This window comes from Battus philenor, unplaced genomic scaffold (genome assembly GCF_028537555.1).
Source record: "Battus philenor isolate CCGP_79_NKW_IND1 unplaced genomic scaffold, ilBatPhil1.0.hap1 SCAF_4, whole genome shotgun sequence".
In the NCBI taxonomy this organism is placed as follows: Eukaryota; Metazoa; Arthropoda; class Insecta; order Lepidoptera; family Papilionidae; genus Battus; species Battus philenor.
Genome location: NW_027181704.1, coordinates 17,235,540 through 17,257,823, shown reverse-complemented (window position 1 = coordinate 17,257,823; position 22,284 = coordinate 17,235,540). Strand labels below are relative to the sequence as shown.

Sequence of the window (22,284 nt, the reverse complement as noted above, 5' to 3'; positions counted from 1 at the left end):
TGTAATGTTGGAGAATGCAAGATTCTTCGATGTCGAAATTTTTGTCATCTGTAAACAGGTTGGCAAGGTGCTCGCTTCTGGCGAACTGTTTCAGCAAAGCTCTGTTCATTTCATCCTTATTGTCTTCAGAATCTAAATGAGGGAGTGACCTGCTTTGTTCTATGAGCCCGCAATCCTAGATCCCATTACACTACTGAATCCCATATGAAGACCACTGCAGGTGCGCTATCGGAGCGGCCGGATCTGTTAGTCGTCTTTAACACTTCGGTCTATAATGTACAACTCGATAGCGCGATAAACAAATGTTTGCGTGATATTTAAATTTTCGGTCAAGCCTAACCTAACCGCAGTTGTAAAGTGACCACACAAGTGCGAAGCAATTGCTGCTACTCAAACTAATTTAAGGTTCCACTTAATCTAATTTTACCGCCATCAGGTGAATTTTTTTTAAAAAAGGATTGCCTAAAAATGACATTTTCAGATAATATTCTTTGTGCCAGTACTTGAAGGCCGTCATTGTAATATATCAAACTATGTGATGCTAAATCAATTTCCTTCTGTGCAAGACACTTTTAATATAATTTTATTCGCTGTAAAGTTCAAGACTTTCCGCTTTTCCCGGAAGTCTTCAATTTTTGCATATCAAGTTTTTAGTTTCATTCTGCGTTTTAGAGGAGAGACCATTTCGACCCGTACACAGCGAAGACACCGCCAGCGCCGAGCCACGAGCGGTGAGAGCAATGCCCGGCGGTTGACATTCCAGTTGTAGAGCCACGCTCGTGTTCCCAAACTCCGCCGCCCGCTCTGCGCTCAACAAATATTAATCGTTTAAATTCTAATCTAACTAACTGATCACTTACGAGCCTTGTCGATTAGTCCATAGTTTGTCGAGTAGTCGCCGACAGGGTGTGAAGCTGAGCCTAACTGCAATAGGGCCACAATAACAAGTAACAATAACAAGCGTGGTGGCGCGTGGTGGCGCGTGGTGGCGCGCGGTGGCTATCGCTCGAGTTGTTCATCTTCCGTACTCACCTGACGCAGCTGTTTCGGAATGACAGGTGTGCGGATGACACTGCACGAATCCTTTAAACCGACGGGTATCATTGAGGCAGTGATCGAGGTGAATGAGCACCTCCGGTACTTGCCACTGTTTGATATTGAGTCCCTGCGACGCCCGGTGCATTGTTTTTGGTAACAATCCTTAGCTTCTACCTCAAGCCGGCCAACTCAACTGTCCAGTAGTCAAACGGTGTATAGAAAATTATCCTGGGCATCAAGTCATAAACGGGTCCGGGTAATGTGCAAATGAGCTCTTCCCTTATAGTTATAATCCTGGCATTGTCGGAGGTAGCGACGAAATGTTTTAGCGGGCCCGGATGCAAACAGCGCCGAAGGAAGCGCTCCGGAGGCCGAGGACGACTGCGCGAAGCGAGTCTCCGTCTGATGTTTTCATTTGGTCGTTACGCTCGGCAAAGGTGACCGACTCTCCGCGGACGAACGGATCCAAACAAAAGTCAGGGATAAAGCTTTCAGTTTATTAGTTAAACAAATATCACTTTTATTTACAACCAAAGCAATCACAAATTTATTAACTAATCGTAATCACCTACAACTACTTAACAGATTTAAATATTTACAACAGAGTCAACAAGGCGAAGTCGCGCGGGTCGCGCAGTCACGCGGACGCCAGCGGCTGCCTGACCACCGGCGAGCGGCGGCGCGGGGACGCGGGCTCCTCGCCCCCGGCGCTGCCCGCAGTGCCCCCCGCCGCGCCCGCCGCCGCGCCCGACGGCTCCGTCAGCCGCAACGCCACCTCCAGGTCCCGCAGTACCTACACACCGGTCGCGGTGAGCGCGCGTCCCGCCCGAGCCGTACCGGGCATCGCGGGAGGCGCGCGGCCTCACCTCGGTTTCCTTGTGGTCGATGAGCGCGAAGCGACGGTCGAGCGCGGTGAGGTGCGCGAAGGTGAGGTGCAGGTGCGCGTGCAGGCGCAGCAGCGCCAGCTCGCGGAAGTGCGCGGCGTACAGGTGCGCCACGACGTGGAACAGCAGCCGCAGCACACGCCGCACCACGCTCTCGAACTGCGCGGGGAACTCGTTTGCTGCGAACACGCGCGCGGCCGTCAGTGCGGCGACGGGGCGAAGGGGCGCCGGTGCCGTTGCGCGTTCCGCTAGCGGGACCGGGCGGGGCGGCGGCGCTCGTTCCGCTCCGCTTGGTTCCGTTAGGCGGCCCATGCGCGGCTTGGTGTACACGTTACAAACAAATCTCAACAAGCGACAGCTGATTGCTTTTAGTTATGCATTAACCAATGTTATCGGAGAAGTCGAGTTGCTAGTGTAAGTTGACCCGCCGGCCAATGGTTCGGCTGATCCTGCATAGCGTGTATGTGCGTGCAGCCGACTCACCGTATTTGGTGGGGAAGACGGTCTCGTCGTTGACGGTCTTCTGCGTGAAGGTCATGACGTAGTCGACGTACTGCGGCGCGGCCACCCGCGTCTTCTTGCCGCGCTCGTCGTACCAGGCGTAGGAGCGCGCGCCGGGGCCCGTCATGTCGGGGCAGGATGCGGCCGTGCAGAACTCCGACACCGTTCCGTACAGCAGGTTCACGTGCTCGAACAGCGCCAGCGCTGCGGACACGACGCACCCCCTTAGCAAACTCAACTCAAACGCACTCGGTCGGCCGAGGCCACCCCGCGCGATACTGACTGTGCGACGCTAGCCACTCGTTGTAGTCCAGGCCGCGCGGCAGCTCCACTAACTGCCGCATGTCCAACTCGGGCAGCTTGCGCTCCAGCAATGCCTCCTGCAGGTACAGCTTGGGGTCCCCGGCCGGCTCGCCCTCGCGCTCCTTGCGCCGCGCCTTCCTGCAACAGCACGCATCGGTCAGACTCGCGCGGAGTATTAAAGCCAAAGTATTAGAAATTAAAAATCAGGAGCATCATTATTTAATTTTTTTATCTAGCGTTCGGTTGCAACGAATCGTAGTTTAAAATCTGTTTGTTGTTTAAAAATTCACAGCGCGTCTTCCACGAAGCAACCGAGCTTTAGAGCTGCCCGTCGGTGCGTCGGTGTGCCGGTCTGCAGCCGGTCGAGGTGGATGAAACAGTGCGTTTGACGCCGAAGCTCAACAAACGTTTAGTATCAGAGTTTCAACCAGAAAAACAAATTAGAGAAAAATTGCTTTCAATAATGATTTACAAGCGAGCTGCGCGTGCGTTCAGGTGCGTCGAGATTTGTCGGACAATTCGAGTACAGAGGCAACGGGTCATCAGATAATGAGGGCACGCGACGTATTCAACAACAATAGTGCTCGCTTAGACGCGCAGGACGCGTGCGGGCTCGCGGTGTGTACGCGCGAGCTGCCATAGATGCCATTGACGCAAGCCAAACGTTGCTACTGAACACGGCTTGCTCGGTGATGGAAAAACCCCGCGTTAGTCAGCTGCCGCTGCGACGACGTCATCGCTGCTAATCGGCGCACCGCCGGGCACGCGGCTGCCCAAAATCGGAAAGTTCCAGAAAAACAGCGGCTCGCAAGGAACGGCCGGGAGACGGGCGGCGAGCGGGCGGCTAGCGAGCGCACGCAGGAAAAAGGAAAGCGAACAGAGCCGGACGAGTACCGGGGCGCGCCGCGGACATAGCAATGTGCGTCGGTACTAACTTCCCGAGCAGCCTGTCGACGAGCACCGAAAGCCAGAGCAGCAGCATCTCCAGACAGCGGTCCATGACGGCGGCGGCGGCAGCGGGCGGGCGGCGCGCGCCTCCCCGCGCCGCGACACCGCGCCCCGGCCGTGCGCCGCGCAATGTATCGTGCGGCGAGCACCACTCGACACTAGATTACTATTGGCTTAACTTCGGAATGCACTCGACGTCGACGACGCAGCTCACCTGGACGGTACTGCTGAATACAGATAGGAAGGGAGCGAGAGCAGCACGCCGAGAACCACCGCGTGACACATCGCGGCGACGACTGCCCGCGACCCGCGAGGCGCTCGCCGCCGCCCCGCTCCGCCCCGCCGCGATACTTGCAACATGTCAGACTGTCTCTGTCGCACGCGGCGCCGCTCGCGCAGCGCTCGCCCGCACGTAGGCACGAGCCCGGCAACGCACGGCCGCGCCGAATGTAGCGCAGCGCGCCCACTCGCGGACCGGGTCAAGGTATCGCATCGCTTCCGCGTCGGGCGCGCTGCAGCGGAGCCGAAAGCCGCGCGCGTTCACCGCGGGAGCGATGTCGCCGGCGAGCACCGCTGCGAACTGCTCGCGGTGAGATTGCGTACCGAGCCGCGCGGCCACGCGCTCCGGCGGCCAGCGACACTCCGCAAGTGGTGCGAGCGATTTGGATTCAATGGTTTCATGTAATAGCTTAGCGATTCACTGAACGAACTAGCCCTCGACATGTGTAGGATATGATAAAAAGCGACGTCATTTGTAATTGGCAATGTTCGCGGTTCGCACGAGGACCCTTCCTTAAGTAGAAATAATCGCTCTCACTAATTGGTTATGAGGCAGCAGTGTTTCGCGTGTCGTGCACCGCGTGGGGCGTGGGGCGTGGAGGCGTGGGGCGCGAGGTGCCTATCGATTGCGCCGCAGCGAGCGAAGGTCGCCGGCGCCGCAGCTCCTACGTCATCGCTGCGACCCGCTGAGCCACCGCCACCCGCGACGCAGGTCGAAGCCGTCCTCGTCGGCAGGTTGATGGCGAGAGGTTTTGTCCGTTCGGAAGAGCAATTGCTCGGGGAATTGTGTCTTTTCTTTAATGGATTTCAAACGACAGCACGAGCGAAAGCGGACCGGAAGCCCACTTTTCGTTTCCTATTAAAGTATTACTTTTCGCGAGCCGAGCTTCCTCCTCCCCCTGCGGTATAGTGCTGCCCGATCGCTGATCGTCATCCCGCGGCCTGGGGCCGATGCAGCGACGCAGCGATGCAGCGAGTTAACGATTCCAGACGGCACGTGACCGCACTGATAGACGGTAATAAGCGCGAACGCGTTTTTATACTGCGTATATTTAAATCAAAAGAAAAAAATAATTTTATATTAACACAATACAAAATACTTTGTACCTTTCCGAAGTTATCGAATTATACGAAACGTATTACTCGGAATTTAAAAATGAATACACAATGAAACAGCAGCAGCAGTACAAGACAAGTACCGGCAGTCGCGCGCCGCCGCACGGCTCCTCGCTAGATCGCTTCAGCAGATGCTGTACAGGATGAATACGCTCAAGGGACCCGAGAGAATCTCGGCTCGGGCCTGCTGCCCGATAATACCCGCTTAGCATTCGGACACAAGGATGCCCGAGAGGTCCGAACTTCCACTCGGCCGTTGCCCTGCCAACAACTAACAACAGCAGCGGAGTACCGTTTCGCAGCGTCAGTCGGAAAACGTGGCGCAGGAGAGTCCAACAACGTCTAGTGTGACTGACGGCGGCGTCCCCGCGATTGATCAGTCGGTTCGTGTGCTGAGCGACCGAGCTAAAGTAATGAGTCGCGCGCGGTCGTCATCAGCAGTTCCAAGGCAACATGGAGGTCTTCATAACGAACGCGCCAATGGGCTTTATTTCACAAGATTTTTTTTATTTTACTACCACAATGTAAAAATACTCGACTGCCATTATAGCCGAGAACGAAGGCTGCACATCCTCGCGCCCTTGACGTACACACTGAAGATGAGTTCGTTGGCTATGATTCCCCGCGATCCGAGCGTAATCGAAACTGAGAGAGGGAGAGGCTGCGCTGCGAGAAGAGCATTGCCAAGCTTTTAGCGGAACTGATGGCGATGCGGATGTCTCCTTGCGACGGGAATGTCGGGTTGACTTTAAGGCGCATAAAGTAAGATCGCGTTACCTGCAAGCAACGAACACAAGTGGCTGCAACATAACTGCGCTGCGTCGCTCTGCCACTGTTAGAACTAGGTGATTGCAATGCAGCCAGGATATCGCTCGGAACGCGCGTCATCTGCTAGAGCACCGGTAGCGAGCCGACCCGTGAACTCGCGGTAGCCACGCGGCGGAAGCGGCGCAGAGCGGTAGGACCTTTCCTTGCTCGCAATCGTGTCGACCGCGCTGTGCAAGTCGTCGCCCTAAAGCGCTATAGCCTTCCTTTGCGAGGTAGCTAAAGCGGTGGCGTGAACACCACATATCCCGAGACAGACTACAATATACCCGGTGACTCCATCAGAGCCCGTCACAGTGCCTCGTAACGCTATAATGAATAATCCGTCTTGGGATGAGACTCCGCCGAGGGACCTTTAGTGGGTAGCAATTCTTTATTTCCCTGTTCTTCCTCCGAAAGGCAAGAATCTTGCAAAACTTAGAGCTTCCTCTCCACTCTGTTTATCTCAAAACCAAAAACAAGGCTCGCAGGACGGCGCAGTAAATTGCTCAATATTTAGCTCGTCTGTGTTTATACCGGAAGCTCCGACATATACATAGTAAAAAATTAAAATGCCCATAGGAAAGGAATCCTGTGTTTTTTTTTTTTTTTTGGATCGAAGATTTTATCAGACACGACGCGCCGCCAACCGCGCGCCGCGTGCTGATAGCGCAACAAACCGGCCGCTCGCCGCTTGCCGCCCGCAAAATACTATTGGTAAAGTAGTCGGACACCGCGCGTTGCGAGCGCGTTACGCAAACAAATACACGAGACGCGGAGGTACCGACCCGCCGCCGCTGCACGCGCTCGCCCCGCTCGTTACGGAGCCTCGATAACGCGTGAACAAGGGACTGCTCGACGCTGGGGCAGAACATCGCCCGCGGCGGTGATCGCAGCAGCGGCGCCATTCACGCGATGATTGTCACGGGGGACGATGATAAGCCAGAGCCTGCGAAGGCACGAGCCTACGTCACCGGCGCTGCGCCCCTCGGCCCGCGACCGCGCCGCTCGCATGCCGCGTGACGTGACATTGAACGACGACATCCTATCGATTTGTCATAACCTTGTACCGTTAAAAATAACGACACCTCCACGCTACAAGCGCCTCCGTGCTGCGCCGGACGCGGGGAGACTTTCCACTTGCGGAGCGGGCGCACGCCGCTTGCTTCGCCGGGCAGCTGATGTCCCGCCTGCACTGGTCGCAAATAAGCGCTCTTATATTGTTGGGGAAATAAACAATCTTCAGGTGTTCAAGAAGTGTCTTTCATTTAAAGAGAAATCAGACTTATGATGAAAGCTCGCAGGCCAAGAAACAACGCGTTCCAAGTGTCGCTGCCGAAGCTCGAGGTTCGAAGGGTGTACGTCAGTAACCGCGCGACAAGCGACCGCGAAGCCACTGCGAAGCCAGACAGGGTGAGGAGGGCGGGACTTACCAGAGGCAGTCCAGCATGACCGACCTGCGGGGGCGCGGGCCGCACTCACCTGCAACAATAACAGCGCGCGTAAGTGGCCGGGCCGCAAGCCGCTCGCTCGGCTCGAGCATCTCACCGCAACACTCACACGAGGCGATGCGCCGCGGGATCCGATAGACGACGTGCCTCGTGTGTGCCTCGTGTGTGCCTCCCGTTCTCACAACGCACACCGCGCGGCAGCTTCAGTTGTAACGACTACATGAACTCGCGTGAGGGTAGTTGTGAGATGTGTATATTATATATACGTAGTACTACCGCGCGAATGCACGTGCGGCCACGCGCTCCGAGCTCTCGGCCACCCCGGGTGCTATGCGCGGACCGAACGCCGGCCCGGCCGGGGTCGGCCCGTGAACGCGTGCACTTTCCTTGTACATAATTGTTTATAAACATTTCCTAGAGGTTGCTTGGTGTGGATCGCGCCCATAGTTTTGTGCACGATGTGCAGAGCAATGCGCAATGTCTAAAAGAGAGAATGTTAGAGAAGAGGCCTCCGACTGTGTCACGGTGGAGGCGCGCGAGGAGCAGCCCACTCACCAACAGCTCAGCCGCACCGCCACCGTGGCCGTGAAGGCTTGCATGACGTCGCGGGGCGGTGCGGGGCGGCGCGGGGCGGCGGGCTCGCACGCGGCTCTCCGGCGACTGCCGTGCGCTTCTATTTTTAGTGCCGCCTTATTCAATTAGTGACTTATTCAATTAGGTGCGCTGCTACATCTCTGCGGCTTCGCGGCGCCGGAGCGCGGGGCGCGCGGAGCGGCTCCCAAAGACACGCGGATCTCCGGGCGCATCCACGGCGTTATGCGGCGCCGCCAATAGCCGCAGGGTTCCAAGGTCACGACCGCGCCGGCACACGTGCAGCAATCGACAATGGCCATAGCAACGGCTTATATTCAAGTCCTCGAGTTCCTCCATCGCGATCGGCACACGGCAAAAGTAAGTTGAAGTCCGTAACTGTCATGATGACAGTGCTGTCGACGTGCTCATCGTATCGAGGCATGCGAACGCAGCCGCAACGGGTTTACGAATTAGTGCTCTCAAAAACGAACAGTTTATCCCGCAAGTCTCCTTGTGCCGTGCACGTTGCGAACAGTATTTAACGAGAGAATGGGGGTAGCGCGGGGCGCGGGCAGCGGGGCTGCGCGTGCGCCGCAAGTGGCGAGTCAAGTGGAGGCAATCGGCACTCGCACGCTTGGCGGCCCCCACTCGAGCGAGCGGAGCGGGGTGCCGGCATGACGTCGCGCAGGTGAGCCGATAACACCGATAAGCGGCGCGGATTTCGCCAATAGCGCTCCCGACCCGCGTCCCCCCCCCCCCCCCTTCGCCCCTACTCGACTGTTTACACACAATGTCGCAAGGCTCGCGTCTGACTAATCTTACAGCGAATCGACCGCGGCGGAAAATTCGAAAGTATTTGAATGGCGTGCGCGCGGACGACGTGTCGTGAACGGCGGGCGGCGGCGGAGGTGGCGGCGGCGGGAGCTGGAGGCTGACGCTGTCGACGGGCGGAACACGAGTGAAGGCGCACCTGCAGAAGCACGAGACCGTGTCGTCAAGGTCGAGCGGCAGTGCGGCGGGCGGCACGTGGTACTTGAGGCGCAGCAGCCGGCGCGAGCCGCGGCGCAGCATGGCGGCCGGGCGGCGGCGGCGACTCGCAGCACGCGGACGGCGACACGCGGCGCTCGCGGGCGTGCGCGGCGGCCGACTGCCGACGCTGCACCTGCGCCGCGGCGTCGGAGCAGCAAGCGCCGCGACGGCCACCTCGTAAGCCGACGCGCGAGCAACGTCACGCGCGCGATCACACGCCCCACCTCCCCGCGCCCCGGACCCGCGCCCCGCGCCCAAACCCTGCACCGCACCGCGTCACGCACGGCACACACGCGAACGTCTCATGTGTGCAACGCACACGCTGACACATATACACAGGGACTAGACTTCGTACAGTTGAAGGTTTTAGGACAGTAACTGAGTAACAATTTGGCTTATTTACCTTATTTATCAAAAGTTCGAACCTGATGCAGTACAGATAAATGAACCTCTAATAAATAACAAATGAATAAAATTGTAGTGGCTGTGCATTGTGTGTTGTGAAATAAGGCTTTAATAACTACACAATCCTCTACATAAATGAAAACTTGTCATTGTCATGCCTAGTACAGAGTTGATCATGTTCACATAGCTGTAGATTTGCAAATCATAAACAAATAAATAAAATAATATATACTTTCTTTTATTTAACTGGCTAAACCCAAAACTTGGCTGGTCTTGCTGACATTAGACGGAAAACAAGTGATTTATAAACTACCTATGGCCCAAATATCTCTTCCAGTACAGTCACCTGGCCGGAAAACTATTTATGTAAATACTCAACTTGTTATTTAGATTTCTATTCACACTTCAAAACACCAAAAAAAGTGTTTGCTATATAAGAACAATATTTTAAATTTGTTAATAGGTTAACACATTGTGATTGTCATTTATACAATAGTTGAGAAACTAATACATGGCAGGAGCTCACTATGCAAGCATCAGCGACCATGGCCAAGGCCCAATCCTTTGCACATTATCCCGTAACAAACCCATGTACACCCATGAACATACGGCAACATCAGTTGTCTTATAACAGAGCTGGCTGTAATTCTGATTATGAACATACTTCTAATGGACTATATATGATAGAAAGATTTTATAAAGAATGGAAGATGATGTAAGGTTATATCTTGTTTATTACAGAAACCTAAATAATCCTTTAGATTGTTTTACCCTGCTAGCAAGCTTAATCTCATTCTAGTGAGTATTTAGCCGGGACCTATGTTAATAGTCTAAATAATTAAAATCTCAAACTGTTTTCACAAACAATAACATCATTTCGAAAAACTAAATTAGGTTAGATGGAACCCTTGTATAAAACTATTGAAACCAATTCTAGAGGGGGAAAAGATAATGTCACTTTCAAGATTGAAATTAACCTTAGCGTCGTATCCAAAACGTTGCTCGACGAGCCAATTCTTCTTTCTTAATTACTTTCTTTACAATGTTTTTCTATAGGGCAAATATAAAGCTGTGCACTGTGATGTGTGGTGGCCATAACAGATAGAAAAGACAACGCTCACCCCATGAACCAGTCGACGGTGTCGCGCAGATACTCCGGGAGCCGCTCCAGCTTGCCAAATGTCTTCGACTCGCTTGCGAACAAAAAGAGAACACTCTTCGCCTACGTCCTCGCACTAGTTCTTGGCCTAGCTGCACGGGCTCGCGTATAATCCCATCACCTTTGCCAATGATATCGAACGGATTAGAGTAACTGTAAATTGATGAGAATTATTTAAAGCTAACTAGAGCGTGTCACAAAAGTCACAAAAGATTCTCAATTTTCATTATAGCAGCTGAGCTTAATTCGCCATATTGCGCGAGTTCAACACCTTATTTGCTGCAGGAAAAGAATAGGCAAACGTTGCAACTATAGCTCTAAACTCACAACAACTTTTAACACAAATATATTGCTACTCATTTTGGGCTAACTAATATTTACAGGGTTTCTCTAAAAACCTACGATAAACGTAAAACGTTAACTAGTAAGGGCTGCCCGAAAATGGCAACACAAAAATTTAACAGAGTATTTTATTGGAAATTTCCATCAGTAATTTATTTTGTTTCCTTTGTAACAAATAAATTATTTTAAAAATAAGTCTCGCATTAAAAGATTATATTTTCAAACATAATAATTTTAAATTTATAAAACATATTACTGCGCTGAACTATCGGCATCGATTACTCACAATGAATGTCAAAAATATAAATTATAGGTTATAATCCCAATCGAATATACAAGCGGGGAACACACCGTTGAATTCAACGTCTCATTCTTAAATTGGACTTTTGTCTACAAAAATGTTTCGCTTACCTTTCGGCGAGAGAGTAGATCCTATGGAAGAAAAACGGCAGGCGAGAGAGAACACGATAAATAGTGTAATAACGTTTTGTGTTCTGTGCTTTGCTATTAGAATCGGTGAGTGGCAGTCGCAGTCAGTAGATTTAGTAGTGGCAGCTAAGATAAACTAAAACGCAATAAAGTTTTGTCATGGATAATTCAGCCTGTCTAGGTACCGCCTCGGCTCGCGATGCCGTAATTCGCCCAACATGCCTCTTAGAGAAAGATGAATGTAAACCAGAACACGATACTGCAGCGACAAGCTTAGTCGTATACTTTAGTGTCAGACAAATTCTCCTCTAATCAGGTCATGTAACCACTAGTTCTGAGTTTTTAACCCTTTTAGTGCTGGGCGAAAAAGATGTGCTTATGTGAGAATAATTGGACGAATTTCAGTTTTACTAGTTTGGGGAAATGAAAAAAAATATTTATATGTTTCATAAAGTAGTGTATTTTAAACGAGGTAGAGAACAAAACATTGACATTAGTTTTTCTCTACCTATTATAAATTAAATAAATTACAAAGGCATAAAATTTTATGAAATTAGTAAAGGTTGAGTTCTCTTACAAAATGTCTTTTCATCGTAATTATATATAGAACAATTATTTTAAGTTTATCTCGAAAAGGTTCCATTAGAGCCCTAAGCCACAGCAAATGATGCTGCAGCTTAAATGTTGCTATTGTTGATTTTGGTACCTCCCTACTTGGTTGTTTCCCACAGAGTTAACATGAAAGACTATATTTTTTAAATTCTGTTATAATGAAATTAGATTATTTATTACATTCACAATTTATTTTGAAATAGAGTTCTTCCACAATGGAAATTGTAAAGTGCTATGAGGTGCGGGCCAATATATTGGTTCTGGCACTTCTCACCATTGTAGCAGAACCACGGCACTAGAAGAGTTATAATATTAATATTATATTTTAATTGTTTCAGTGTTACTTTTTCAGTTTTTCCTCATTTTTGTGATATATTCATAACTGTCATTATATGTTATGTACCATTTACGATGTTGTAAATGGTACACAACATATATGTAAACACAATATAATATTTAAAACTCTGTATGCACATTTTCAAATGCATAGTACATGTAAATATTTATTTAGTAATTGACATGAATCTAAGGTCAGTTTGTGTTTAGAAAAATATATTTCATTGGTCAATTTTTTTTTGTAATTTTCAAATTATGTTTTGTATCTTAACAATAACACCTCCATCCTGTATTGTTCTGGACCTTGTAGAATTACGGGTAAAGTTAATACCAAATGAAACCTACTGCCTTTGAACATTACAATCAGGCATATAATTCCTCTGTACATTGTGCAGTTCAAAAGAATTTTCAAAGGGGAGGGTCAGACAACACTACAAGCATCATCTATGAGTACCAATGAGGCCAATATAGGCCAGACATCTGCACTGTTAATAACAGTTGTAGATACTTACTAGGGCCACAAGGCAATCTATACAATAAAATGTGTTTTGTGCACTTAAAGAAAATCTAAATCAAAATGGAGCTTCATTGACTAAGTTATTAATTATAACAGGTACAAGGGTCTAGCTAAAAAGTCATTTCTAAAACTGATCACCAATTACAAGGGAACTGAAAAAATTCAACTAAACAAGTATGAGGTAGGATCTTCAAGTAACAGAAGTGACCTGGAACCAGATTGCCACAAGATAGTTTGTGTATTGTCAGGTTGTATAGTTACAGTTACGGGTTTATGTTTCAGCAATTATTAGTTGTTTCATTAGGGTTCTCAGCTATTTTCTGTTGTCTCATTTCTTCTGCACAAAAATAGGTTTTAGTGTATTTGGGTTTTGTGATTTTTATTGGCACAGTATAATTTGTTAATTTTTGTTTCAGCTCCCTTGATCCTGGAACACAGTGGTGTCCAATAACTGCAAGACAGAATCCAATAATAACTCATAAGATTTTGTTAATTTCACTTAGTGTAGCCCATGTGTCTGTGTGTGTAATGGAGGTGTAGTGGAGCAGGTGGCCCGTCATAGGTGCCTGATTGTAATGTTTGCATAGTTCTGCAATAAAACCATTTGAATAATAAATTACACTGAAGTTTATTTCTCATCATGAATACATATTGACCAAAGTTGCTTCTTCGGCTCGCATCGCTTCACAACTTTATTACAAATCATTCCATCAACATACATTTCTTATGCCCAAGGAATTAATCGGCTTTTTTTTCGATTTATCTAGTTACAAAATCCTAAAACCTGCAATACAATGAAATTTAAGCATCCTTACAGTTTATTCACTAAATCCATTTAGTATTTAAAATAAACGCTCATGATAATTAGAATAGAAATTGATTTAAGTTCTCCATAATTATATTTATACAATTTAAACTAAAGTACGCTCGCGGGGTCGGCGGGGCGCGGGGGGGATCGGCGGGGCGCGGGGCAGCTCGGCGTGCAGTCATACGTACAGACGAACACTATACATTGTATACATTTGTAAAAAGTATCAAAATCGAGTAAAAGGCCTAAAAAAAATTATCTCGAGATACTAACATTTGTTTACGTAGTATAACCTAAAATTGACCTATTCAGCGCGCGAGCCGCGAGCGACGGCGCCGGCTCGCGCGCCAAACGTGACGCCGGTCGGTATTGTTAACTATTTGGCTTAATTATATTTATATGAGATGAGCGCAAAGGAAAGCAGTGCGAGTGTGTGCAGCCCGGCCGCGCCTAGCCCTCCGCCTCCTCCTCCTCCGACTCCTGCTGCTGCAGCCACGTCAGCCACGTGTTCACCTGCGCAAACCAAAACGTGAGCACACATGAGCACCCGTCGGGCCGACGGCGCTGGCCGAATGCCTCACCTGGAAGAGAGCCTCGCCCTTGCCGGGGTAAGCGTCGGTGACGTCCTCGCGCCACCGCAGGAACGCCTCCTCCTCGCACACCTCCAGGTTGTACAGGTACATGAACCACCGCAGGAGCATACCTGGACAATGTACACCCAACAGCAACGTTCACTAACTCCGTGTGGCGAGCGAAGAGTTGTCACGCGGCCAACCACTCACCCTTGGGGTAGCGATGCGCGTGCGCGTGCATCTGCACGGCGTACACGGCGGCCAGCTGTAGGTCCGGACGGCCCTCCAACAGCGCCGTGAGCAACGGGGCGTAGCCTTCGGCCAGCGCCTTCTCCCGCTCCAGCGCCGCCTTGTCCGCGCCGCTTGCCGCGCCCGCCGCCGCGGTCACGTGCCCCGCCACCAGCGCCACCAGCGTGGACACGAACGCGCCGTTGTGCCGCACCGCCGGCTCTACGTTGGCCTGAACAACAACAACGAAAATTTCCCATTTAAACCAAAGGGCACTGTTAGGAAACCTAGTTTTTAATTTATCCGTAATAAGTAAAAACTGTATTCTTTTTTTATTCTGGCAAAATGAGTGGTATCTTTGAATAGTGATTCTTCTCACAAATTCTTAACGAACGAACTCGCCGCGTTACAATAAAATAGAGTTGTAGTTCAGCGAAAAGCCAATCCCCTCAGGAAATATTGCATTAAAAGAGTATTTTTAAATAACTTTGACACTCACAACTCTCACACACAGCAACATTTGAGGCATACATAGTCGATGAAATAGCCAGTTCAATCTCCCTGCCATCACTCCACCACTCCGAGCACAATCCCACACAAGAGACGAAGGCAAAGTAGGGGCACGCACATTGCATGAAAAAGCATTAACATCGAGTCAATAAACCTTGAAATAGCCCAGAACGAACACATCATTCCCAAGGCGTGCTATCTTCTATGAACTCGTTTACAGTGTAGTGTCCCATAGCGCAAAAATATTCTTTGACATTTTTTAAATTTAGCTAAAGAAGCACTCTGTGCATTATCTAGAATACTATTGTAAGAGTGTTTACATATTATAATTTCTTTATATTTTTGCTTCTGATATTCAAGCAAAAACAAATGGGAAATGTTTTTGTGATCATGCAATGCATTTAGTATTGAGAAGTTTTAGCCAATATTTTTAAATACACTGCCACACATCACATTTGTAAATGGCATAAATAGCAATCCCCATGGTAGTATGCCACAAGACGTAATATTGTGAAAGTAGTTGAAATGCGAGCTGTTCCAGCACCCGCGACTTCTCATTTTTGTTGACTACAAACGCCACTGAGCCAAGTTTGTACCCCAGCCTGTCTGTATGAAGGTCTACATTTAAAAAAAATCTCAACTTGCAGCAATTCATCTCCCAATCATTCTTGATACTATTTTCACTAAAACAGTAATTCTGTCAGAGTGGGCCGCGTAAGGAATACTATGTAGTATGACCTTCGAGGTGGTACCTTAATCCAACGGTAGAGAGCAAGCGGCGCGGGCTCGCTGGCCAGCTGGCGCGCGAGTTGTGCGCGCACGCGCAGCTGCGGCACCAGCGCGGCCAGCCCGCGGGCCTCCAGCGCGTCCAGCGCGCCCGCCGCTCCGCCGCAGCGCTCCGACACGTACGCGCAAAGGTTGATCTGCACACACACACCGCACTTTACTCCGCGTGCCACCCGCGCGCCCTTGTCGGCGGGACAAATGTGTGCTAAAATATTTATATTCTTCTCGGCTAACTAGCACTTGTTGTAAAGATTTGTATTTCTCGGAAACAGAATCTATTGCCACACAATACATAAAATTGAAGCAACTTTTTAATGTAAGCCCAATTTAGCAACAATTAGGAACGATTTTCGTCGCGTGTCTATGGACATATGCAATGATTTTTCAAATATACCGTCCTAGAAGTTATTAATTTTCATCGGATAGACTCAAGCATCGTTGAGAGTGAAGGAGCTGCAAACACCCACAGAGATCAACCCGCGGGGCGCGGGCTCACTGCGAGCGGCGAAGTCGTTGGCGTGAGCAAGCGGTGGCTAGGCGAGTCTTAACTAACTGTTCACTGACTCAGTGGCGGTGTCTCGCCGACGCCAATTTCGACCGACGTTCTTCAAACCCCACTTGTACTCGCCTGCCATTTTTTTTTTTAGAAAATGTGGTAATTTTTTGTTCAGGTGTTTCGAAAGTTATTGAATTATTTGTTGTGCAAGCGGAGGGAGGAGATCGTCACCTTGCTCTCGTTGTATAGCTGATGCAGACGATCGGGTCCGACGCGTGCCTGCAGCTGCTCCAGCACCTCCAGCAGCAAGGGGTAATGCTGGCCACCCTCGCACCATGCGCCAACCTCTGCCAGGCTGACCAGTTTCTGGAGCGCGGCGTGCGCGAGCAGAACCGGTAGGCGAGCATGCGCCGCGTGCGCGTGCAGCAGCGCTCGTAGCGCCTCGCCCACCGTCGCGCGCTTAACGGCGCGCACTACGCCGCAAGCTGCCGAAGCCAACGCGACGGCGCCACCCGCACCCTCGCCACCAGCGCCCTGCTCGCTGGCCGGCAGCTCTGCGCTCAGCGAGTGCTCCAGCACCGCGGCGATCACGCGCCGCAGCACTTTGTCGGGCAGCTGTAGGTCGCGCAGGCGCTGCACGTGCGGCGCAGTCAGCTCTTCGTCCTCGTGGCCGGCCCGCACGCCGCCCGCCGCTGCCAGCGCGTCCGTCGCCTCCACGGCCAGGCGGCACGCTTCCTCCTTGCTCAAGCCCTGCGAACGAAAACATATTCGTGTGCTACTGGCCGCGTTCATATCGAATGTTAACCTCACGTTCACCAAAACAAATAAATAATGTAATTCGAGTAACAGACTCAATGTTTAACACACATAATCGCTAACCAAAAGGGTTTTATGTCTAATTAAAACAATTAGTAATTCAACGATACGAACGAAGCGCCCTGGGCGCGTCACCGGCCCGCGACTTACTTTATCTTTCTTCGGTTTGTCCTTCTTGTCCGGCGCCGACTTGATAGTGATGGCGGGCTCCTTGAGCAGTAGCGGCGCACTCGCGAACGCCGGGCTCAGCACGTCTGCAACGGAAACGCAACCGGTCAAGGTTGTGCGCGTTAACACATGCATCATGAATACGCGCGAGTTGTTACGAATGCACCGGTGGCGTGCGTGGCGTGCGCTGGCGTGCGCGTGCATACGTACTCTGCTGCACGGGTGCGAGCGGCTGGTGATGGTGCGTGGGACGCGATAGCCGGTTGGCGGTGAACATGAGGGAGTTGGCGGCGGGCCGCATCTGCACGTCGGCTAGCGCGCCCAGTGCGCCCGCCGACGCGCGCGCCTTGCCGCCGCCGCCGCCGCGCGCGCCGCCCTCCTGCAAACGGTTCAGAGTGGCAGGTCCTTGTTCCTTGACTCGATCTCGACAAATAACATCTAAATGAACAACACCAACAGAAAGCTTCACTTTACACATGTGTGTATACCTTGCCGGCCGCGCCCTGCGACTGCGCGGCGTGGTGCTTGTAATGCGGGTGCGGGTGGGGGTGCTGGTGCGCTCGCGGGAAATAGCCGGGCGCCGAGCGCTGGCGGAAGGCGTCGCGCGAGGCGCCGAAGCCGTTGCCGAAGAGCTTGTCGGCGGGCAGCGGCGCACCCGGCTGCAGCTGCAGGCCGGCGAGCACGTCGTCGAGGGGACGCGCGCGCAGCCCGCCGCGGAAGAGCGAGTCGAGGTCACGGTCGCGTTCGCGCTCGCGGTCGCGCTCACGCTCGCGGCGCGGCGGCTCGTCGTCGCCGCGCAGCTGGTGGATGGGCACGGGGCCCTCGGCCGAAACGGCGGCGCGAGGCATCCAGCCGCCGCGCCGCAACTCGGCCACGTCGCGAAGCATGAAACGGATGCGCGGCGCCAGCTCGCGCGACGCCGACAGCGTTTCTATGCGCGCGAAGTACTGGTCCATGAGGCCGCGCCCGCGTTCCGAGTCCAAAACGCGTCCACACGTGCGCACTAGCTGCGCCAGGCACTCCAGATCTTCGTGGTGCTCGGCGGCTGCGCGCCGAGCTAGCAGATTTTGTATGCATCTGTGCAAGATGGATTCGGCTAGGATCTCCAGCTTGCCCAACTCGCCGATGAACTTGATGTTGCCCAGCATCTTGCACTTGGCGAGGTGCCGCTTCTCTTCTTCTTCCGCCGACAACACCTTATCCTCGAACGCCGCGAATGCCTGCAACGGTTACGGGTGTGTATAGCGGTGGCGGTCGGGCGGATGCGTAGTGGGGAGGAAGTGTTAGAGGTCGGTACCTGCGCGCGGTTTTCGAACTCGGTGCGGCACTTGTTGAGCAGCAGCAACTTGAAGGTACAGGGCTGACCGGGCGGCTCGAAGTTAGGCGCCTCTTCGCTGAGCCGCTTGCATAGTTGCGCGTACATGGACGAGTACTTGGGCTCGTCCAGCGCCTTCTCAAAGATCAGCAGTATCACGCCCTTCAGCACTTTGTCAGAGTCCAGCTCCAGGCCGAGCAAGTCATCGCTTAACTTTTGAAATTTCTCGGGAGTGAGTTTGTTGAGAATGCCGCGCACCTGTAACAGACCGCATGTCAAGAGACATCCCACAGGGTGTACGCCAACCGGATCGAACGGGGGGCTGTGAGGACGACACGCCGGGGGACACAGAAGACATTGAGACTAGTCGCTCCACACAAATAATTGTTCGGGCGATTACCTTTCGGAAGATGACGTCGTACTTGGCATCGCCGTCGGGCACCTCGTGGTGCCGCAGCGAGGAGGGCGGGACCCAGCGCCGCCTCGGGGGGACGGGCGTCCGCCCCGCGGCGCGCAGCACGGGCCCCGGCTGCCGCGCGCTGTCCGTCTTGCGGCCGGTGTGCGCCGCGCGCTACTGCTGCGGCCGGTGTGCGCCGCGCGCTGCTGCTCGCCGCTGGACCGCCCCGACCTGCTGCGCGACCAGACCCCCGTTAGTGCACTCCCGACCAAACTGTTGGCTCGTCGGCGTCTGTTCTGTGTTCCTTATTGTCTCAATGAAAGGACCCTCGCTGTTGTTTCGACGCGCGGGTATGTCAATCTTTCCCTTTTATCTATAAAAAGTACCGCACGAGTGGGTAGTCAGCGATATGCGTGCGCCGATTGCTTTGAATAGCAAAGCAACGTGTCTTCAGCGACACTAGACAACATATGGAAAAACCAAGAAGAAAGTCGAAACTTGAAAAAAACGATAAAGAATGGGAGCGAGAGATGGTGGACAGGCGCGTCCATTCGGCACCGCCGCAGAGCGCGTCACAGCGCGGATATGTAGTGTCCGCTGCGATCGAGAAAACAAACGTAATTTGGCGAGGTCGTTAGCACCGAGCACGAGTCACCGTCGCGGGAGAAGGGGGCGGCGGCGCGGGGTCGGCGACCGGGCGCATCCCTCGAGGGCGGGAGTCGACCCGCCGCGACGGATTTGGGGCGCGCGAAGGACGCAACCCTCCCTCGACCGCTCACCGCTTTCGCACAAGCAAACAGTTTCGTACAAGTTTACATAAAACGGATGCGGTGCCAGGCGCTGCGAATCTGCGCGGCCGATCTTTCCGCGACCCGCGCTGCCGCTCAGTTGGGCCATGGCCATGGTACCTGTCGTTTGCAAAATCGGAGCATCTCCCCGTTCTTGTACGATGGGCTGTATAGGGCACAGGCTTTGTTTCTTCTTATTTATGGGATTTACACAGTTCGCCCTCCCCCGGCGCGCCGCTGCTGCTGTTCATTTCGTTCCGTCAACGCACTCGTCCGCGAGCTATCGTTGCGGCGCGGCGGGCGGCACTCGGGGGAATTTTTTTGCACCGTGTACATATTTCGCTCGGCTTCAAGACAAGTATGATAGGTGTTTTGTCTGCTTTTGGCTGCGAAATGCCAAGCCCGCGCTGCACGCAGCTGCCGGCAGGTCGCTTTGAGCGCACATTCAATTGGCGAGCCTTATCGCGCGGCGGGGCGGCGGGCGCGGGCGTCGACCCCGTGCACCGGGCGCCGCAAGGTCGCCGCGCTCCGCCCCCGCCCGCCGCTCCGCAAAAATCCTTTTTGCGTCGTACTTCACCTGAACTCTAGCAAGTTTCGCAACTGTGACGCGTGACATGCGGACGCTACGATGATCGGCATCGAGCGCAGAGCAACAGATGGTCGAGGCGCGGGGGTGGGGCGCGGCGGGAGGGCGCGGGGGGGCGGCGGCGCGGGACGATAGGTTGCACGGCCGTGGTGCGCTCCGCTACCATTGACCCAGATCCCCGCGCGGAGCCCGCCGCCTGCCTGACCTACAAAACGGTTCCCATCTGCCCAATATCGACGCGACCCGCACTGCCTATACTTTTACCTATTTTCGCTAGTTGTGGGAGAAAGTGCAACTAAATGTTCTAGTAGATTTGTTTTTTTTTTTTTTAATAATCAGCTTCTTTTACCTAAAACATGAAGCAACACATTCAAGGAAACAAATTAAAAAGAATTTGTTATTTTATGGTGTGCACATTGTGCAGGCCAGCTTGGGCACTAACACACATGTAGCATTGTAACAATGTTTGAAAAAACCTAAGGAATCTCTACTCTTGCTGGGTTACTTGCAGCTATGTTGGAATGGATCTAGCTGGATGAATGAGCTCCTTTATTGGAAGGTCTGTAACATGTCAACATCAAACGCAGCAATGCTCATTATCCTGTTGCCGTTGAAAGGCTGGGAAGGAACTTGATGTTAGTGCAGCCAATGTTGAATGGTATGCAATACTAATAAGGTTTTGTGGGAAGTAAAAGTCTATTGTGCTCACCGACCAAACATGACACATTATTAAAACAATACTAGCAAAAATAAAAATATTAATGACAGCAAAAAGTTTTTGAAATGGGGGATCAAAAACATTCAAGAGTCTTTAAATCCTCAACACAGGCTGTAACACCTCTTTACAATTAAAGGATTTGCTGCATCAATATTCATTTGTGGTTCCCCTTGCGGTTATCTCGTGTGGCAAGAGAGACATGGATACACTAAAGCCAACACAAAGCATACACAGCAGTGCCACTACATCCTACCCACCACTAAGCTGCTCCAGCAATGAATTTAGAATAACTATAAAATAAACTCTTTGTTTACTAGTTCACTTGTTATTCCCATTTCAGTTAGTTCATGATTGCCAACATATTCTTCTCTTGCATATAACAACCTATGTTTCTAACAAAGAAAGAAATATTTTTGTAAATACATACACAACTTAATAATGATGTGAATCACAAAGAAAAGTAAGAAAAAAGTGCAAGCTAACTCCGAGCGGGCAACGAATTATTATTTTGTAGTCCCGAAACTTTACATTGCACTCCGCGATATATGTAACCTCGACATGTCTCCCTTCGTACTCAAACGGGCGAGTGCATCGGCGGATTTTCAATTTAGCGTCATACAACAGCACACAGCTCGGCGCGAGGCCGCGAATGTACAAGGGCAGAAAAGCAGCTCGGGAAGATCCGCACGCAGCGCGGCGCCTCGGCGACCCGTCCGTTGCGCTGCGAGCACGCTAGGTTAGAATCCTCTAATGATGCATTACTGCGATTGCCCATCTCGTTATCCGTCTTTATGTCAGCAGACGTGACACATCTAACGGAGAGCGCAAAGAACTCAACCGATGCACAAAGATTATAGAATAACAGGAACTTGTAAAATGGCTCACAAAGGTGACGCATCGACACGATCCGATCGAATGATCTTAGCGTATCCTAACAGATCTATGAATGCGCGGGGACGAAATCGAAAGACAAAAAAGTTTCGTCAATCATCGAAGCCACTAATTACACTAAAGTACATAGAATGCACAACTTACGAGGCGATGAAAGTAAATTGTAGAAAGCACACGCACCGCAACGCGACAAGCGAGCTCTCAGCTCTCGCACGCACACAACTATTTCTGAACGTGACTTATGTCGCCGCGGCGTGCACGCACACACTGACGCCCGCCGTGACAAGTCAGTCGGGGCCCATAGACAAGATGCCAGAAATTCTGATTTTAGACAAAGAAATATTAAAACATTTTTGTTAAAAAATTGTTACTAAAAAATTAGCTTATTTAATTTTTACACTACCTGAAACCATTTTATGCACCTTTTTGCCAGAGTTTGAAAATAACGAAGGTTATTATTCCTCGGAATACACAATTTT

At 51.5% G+C, this 22,284-nt stretch overlaps 2 protein-coding genes across 9 annotated transcripts; both read right to left on the bottom strand.

The window, feature by feature from the left end:
• Window positions 1–1,514: 1,514 nt before the first annotated feature.
• Mob2 (MOB kinase activator 2) lies at window positions 1,515–10,915 on the bottom strand. Of its 7 annotated transcripts, XM_068772068.1 has the most exons (7): window positions 10,762–10,915; window positions 10,453–10,643; window positions 7,307–7,355; window positions 2,707–2,864; window positions 2,406–2,627; window positions 1,905–2,101; window positions 1,515–1,831 (listed from the first exon to the last, which is right to left on the bottom strand). In XM_068772068.1, the coding sequence occupies exons 3-7, from the start codon at window positions 7,321–7,323 to the stop codon at window positions 1,676–1,678; spliced, it is 750 nt and encodes a 249-aa protein (XP_068628169.1). In that variant the 5' UTR covers window positions 7,324–7,355; window positions 10,453–10,643; window positions 10,762–10,915; the 3' UTR covers window positions 1,515–1,675. The 7 variants fall into 7 exon arrangements, with proteins under 7 accessions (XP_068628169.1, XP_068628168.1, XP_068628170.1 ...); XM_068772067.1 differs by having other exon boundaries at window positions 10,453–10,915; XM_068772069.1 differs by lacking the exons at window positions 10,453–10,643; window positions 10,762–10,915 and adding an exon at window positions 8,868–8,918.
• A 2,420-nt stretch (window positions 10,916–13,335) lies between these two features.
• On the bottom strand, window positions 13,336–18,995 carry NAT1 (N-acetyltransferase 1). 2 transcript variants are annotated; one of them, XM_068772062.1, is made up of 10 exons: window positions 18,826–18,995; window positions 18,408–18,683; window positions 17,599–18,330; window positions 17,321–17,489; window positions 17,093–17,196; window positions 16,358–16,876; window positions 15,597–15,767; window positions 14,317–14,566; window positions 14,116–14,237; window positions 13,336–14,047 (listed from the first exon to the last, which is right to left on the bottom strand). In XM_068772062.1, exons 2-10 carry the CDS (start codon window positions 18,531–18,533, stop codon window positions 13,985–13,987), a joined length of 2,256 nt encoding a protein of 751 aa, XP_068628163.1. In that variant the 5' UTR covers window positions 18,534–18,683; window positions 18,826–18,995; the 3' UTR covers window positions 13,336–13,984. The 2 variants fall into 2 exon arrangements, with proteins under 2 accessions (XP_068628163.1, XP_068628162.1); XM_068772061.1 differs by lacking the exon at window positions 18,826–18,995 and having other exon boundaries at window positions 13,336–13,510; window positions 18,408–18,629.
• Between the last annotated feature and the right edge of the window lie 3,289 nt (window positions 18,996–22,284).

Coding starts and splice junctions, on each gene's coding strand:
- NAT1 (XM_068772062.1), bottom strand. CDS start 18,533: ATGTACGCGCAACTATGCAAGCGGCTCAGCGAAGAGGCGCCTAACTTC. Junction 14,567..15,596: donor CTCTCTACCGTTGGATTAAG/GTACCACCTCGA, acceptor GTTGTTGTTCAG/GCCAACGTAGAGCCGGCGGT. Junction 14,048..14,115: donor AGGGCGAGGCTCTCTTCCAG/GTGAGGCATTCG, acceptor TGGTTTGCGCAG/GTGAACACGTGGCTGACGTG.
- Mob2 (XM_068772063.1), bottom strand. CDS start 4,034: ATGTTGCAAGTATCGCGGCGGGGCGGAGCGGGGCGGCGGCGAGCGCCT. Junction 2,628..2,706: donor CGAGTGGCTAGCGTCGCACA/GTCAGTATCGCG, acceptor TCGTGTCCGCAG/CGCTGGCGCTGTTCGAGCAC. Junction 1,832..1,904: donor TCGACCACAAGGAAACCGAG/GTGAGGCCGCGC, acceptor ACCGGTGTGTAG/GTACTGCGGGACCTGGAGGT.